Source organism: Stegastes partitus, unplaced genomic scaffold, assembly GCF_000690725.1.
Source record: "Stegastes partitus isolate 25-593 unplaced genomic scaffold, Stegastes_partitus-1.0.2 Scaffold352, whole genome shotgun sequence".
Classification (NCBI taxonomy): Eukaryota; Metazoa; Chordata; class Actinopteri; family Pomacentridae; genus Stegastes; species Stegastes partitus.
The window spans coordinates 7,697-9,725 of NW_007578083.1; the positions used below are offsets into that span (position 1 = coordinate 7,697).

A 2,029-nucleotide genomic window follows, 5' to 3' on the forward strand; every position below is an offset into this window, starting at 1 on the left:
ACACACAAAACCAGCAATAAATGCGTATCCCACCTGCTCATTAAGGATTATTATGCTGTTTTTTTTTTTGTGTCAAATTGACATAATATCAGATGTTTCATTGCATTGTTGGGTTTTATTACATTTGTGATCAGGTTAGCGAAGAATTACTACATCATGGGGCGCCTGAAGACGTAGCAGGTAGATAAAAGTACAACATGTATGCAGCCGTTTACCTTTCTATACCTTATTTTAGTCCATCTTAAAAGTACACAATCATAGCTACTAGTCTGTGTTTGACACTGAAACTGGGTCCCTGTTTAACGGTCATACCGGTCAGTGATTCATGACATGCATGGACGTCCCGGTGCTGTACTGTGATGCAGCGCCGCCCCCTGTCCTGCCTCACCTATATCACAGCTCTCTCCGGTGTATCCCTGCTCGCAGACACAGCTCTCTCCGTCCTCCGTCTCCTGACACTGGCCGTGCAGACACTGCAGACCCCGGCACGAAGCCGCCGGCACCACCTGCAGGTTGCACAGCGAGCCGCGATATCCCGCCTCGCAGTCGCAGCGGTAGGTTTGTGCGTCCAACGCCACGCACGCTCCCTTTATGCACCTGTAAAGTAAAAGCAGGAGCAGGAGGGAGACTCGGTGTTATTTAAGTTTGTATAACGAGGACAAATGTCAACATAAAGTGCCTAATTGAAACATCTGCGAAAGCCAGAAATAAAAATGCACTCACTTGCTGCCTTCACAGGGGTTGACGCCAGTTGCCGTGGTGACAACATCCACTCCAGTAAGGCCTCCTGCGATTGGCTGGTCACAGTGTTGTCCCGTCCAACCCGACTGGCAGTGACACTGGGGGCCCTGCGACAGAGAGGACATAATTATCGATTCACTTTAGTCGTTCTCCGTGAAAAGAAACATCATAATAAATACTCGTGGCTCAATGACTGCGTGGAAACGAGGAAAAACATCATCAACCTTCTCTTTTTTTTTCCCGTGTCCCTCAAAGTTCTCAAAAGAACAGAGAGCTCTTGAAAAAATCCAATGGTACACTTACGATGACATGTCATGTGAAATAAAATGAGTGCTGCTCCCCTTCAGTGTATTTTTGATAAATTGCGAACTGCTATTGACATATTCAATCGAACAGCGGATGTGGATGCTGAGAGGAAGTTCAGGGACAGTCTGAGCAAAAACGAGTTGTATCATAATCAGGCTGCACAGACGAAGAATTAGTGTTAATAAAGCAAATATCTTCTGATTTCTGCCTAATTACTTTTACATTTATGCCATTCATGTGCTCGTCAAGGGTCTCGCTGTTGACACGGGAGGATGTGTGTGTGTGTGTGTGTGTGCTACCTGTGCAGCGTTTGGTTGGCAGATGCCGTGCAGGCAGTAGAGTTTGCGGCAGGCTTGGCAGCCCGGCACCACCCCCGGCTTCATGTGGCTGCGGGTGAAGTCCTGCAGCTCGTGGTTGATGTAAAGGTTCCTGATGCAGCCGTGGAAGCTGGACATGTTGAGGGTCTGAGAGGAGAGACCCAGAGAGGCTGGCATCACCTCCTCTGGCATACCTGGACACACAGACAGACACCAAGATTTCCATTTTTATTACATTTCAGTGTCAGCTATCTGTCTGTTTGATTGCTTATAATCACCCCTGAGACAATCGGCATCATGAACACACAGCTGAGGGGTAAATCCTCCCGGCCTTTACCTCCTACATACAGGGGGGCCTCCCCTGTTGCTGGCTGGCTCCGGCCGTGGCTGTCCAGCGTGGTCGGCTCTCCTCCGTCCACCGACAGGTTAAGCATCCGATTAAAGGTCACCAGCTCGACCGTGTGGAAAAGGCCATCGTTCACCGTCTCAGCGCTGTTCAAAGAGGATTTAACACACACTTGACATTAATCACACAATGTAGGAGCTACGATCAAGTGATGCAGACAGAGTGAGCAGGTCAGTGTTTATTGTTCTGCTGCTGATGTGTCTGTTTGTGTGTCCACTTTACTTGTTGCTGGCTGCAAGGTGGCTCAGTGGTTAGCACC

The 2,029-nt window shown here is 48.7% G+C and overlaps 1 protein-coding gene across 1 annotated transcript in view; it reads right to left on the reverse strand.

Moving 5' to 3' along the window:
• Positions 1 to 2,029, reverse strand: part of LOC103359047 (slit homolog 1 protein) — a 95,798-nt gene that overhangs the window by 2,891 nt on the left and 90,878 nt on the right. The window contains exons 34-37 of the mRNA XM_008284228.1: positions 1,702 to 1,875; positions 1,347 to 1,558; positions 724 to 848; positions 389 to 597 (exon numbers count right to left, since the gene is read on the reverse strand). Coding sequence (XP_008282450.1) covers positions 389 to 597; positions 724 to 848; positions 1,347 to 1,558; positions 1,702 to 1,875 — 720 coding nt within the window. The remainder of the gene's footprint in view (positions 1 to 388; positions 598 to 723; positions 849 to 1,346; positions 1,559 to 1,701; positions 1,876 to 2,029) is intronic.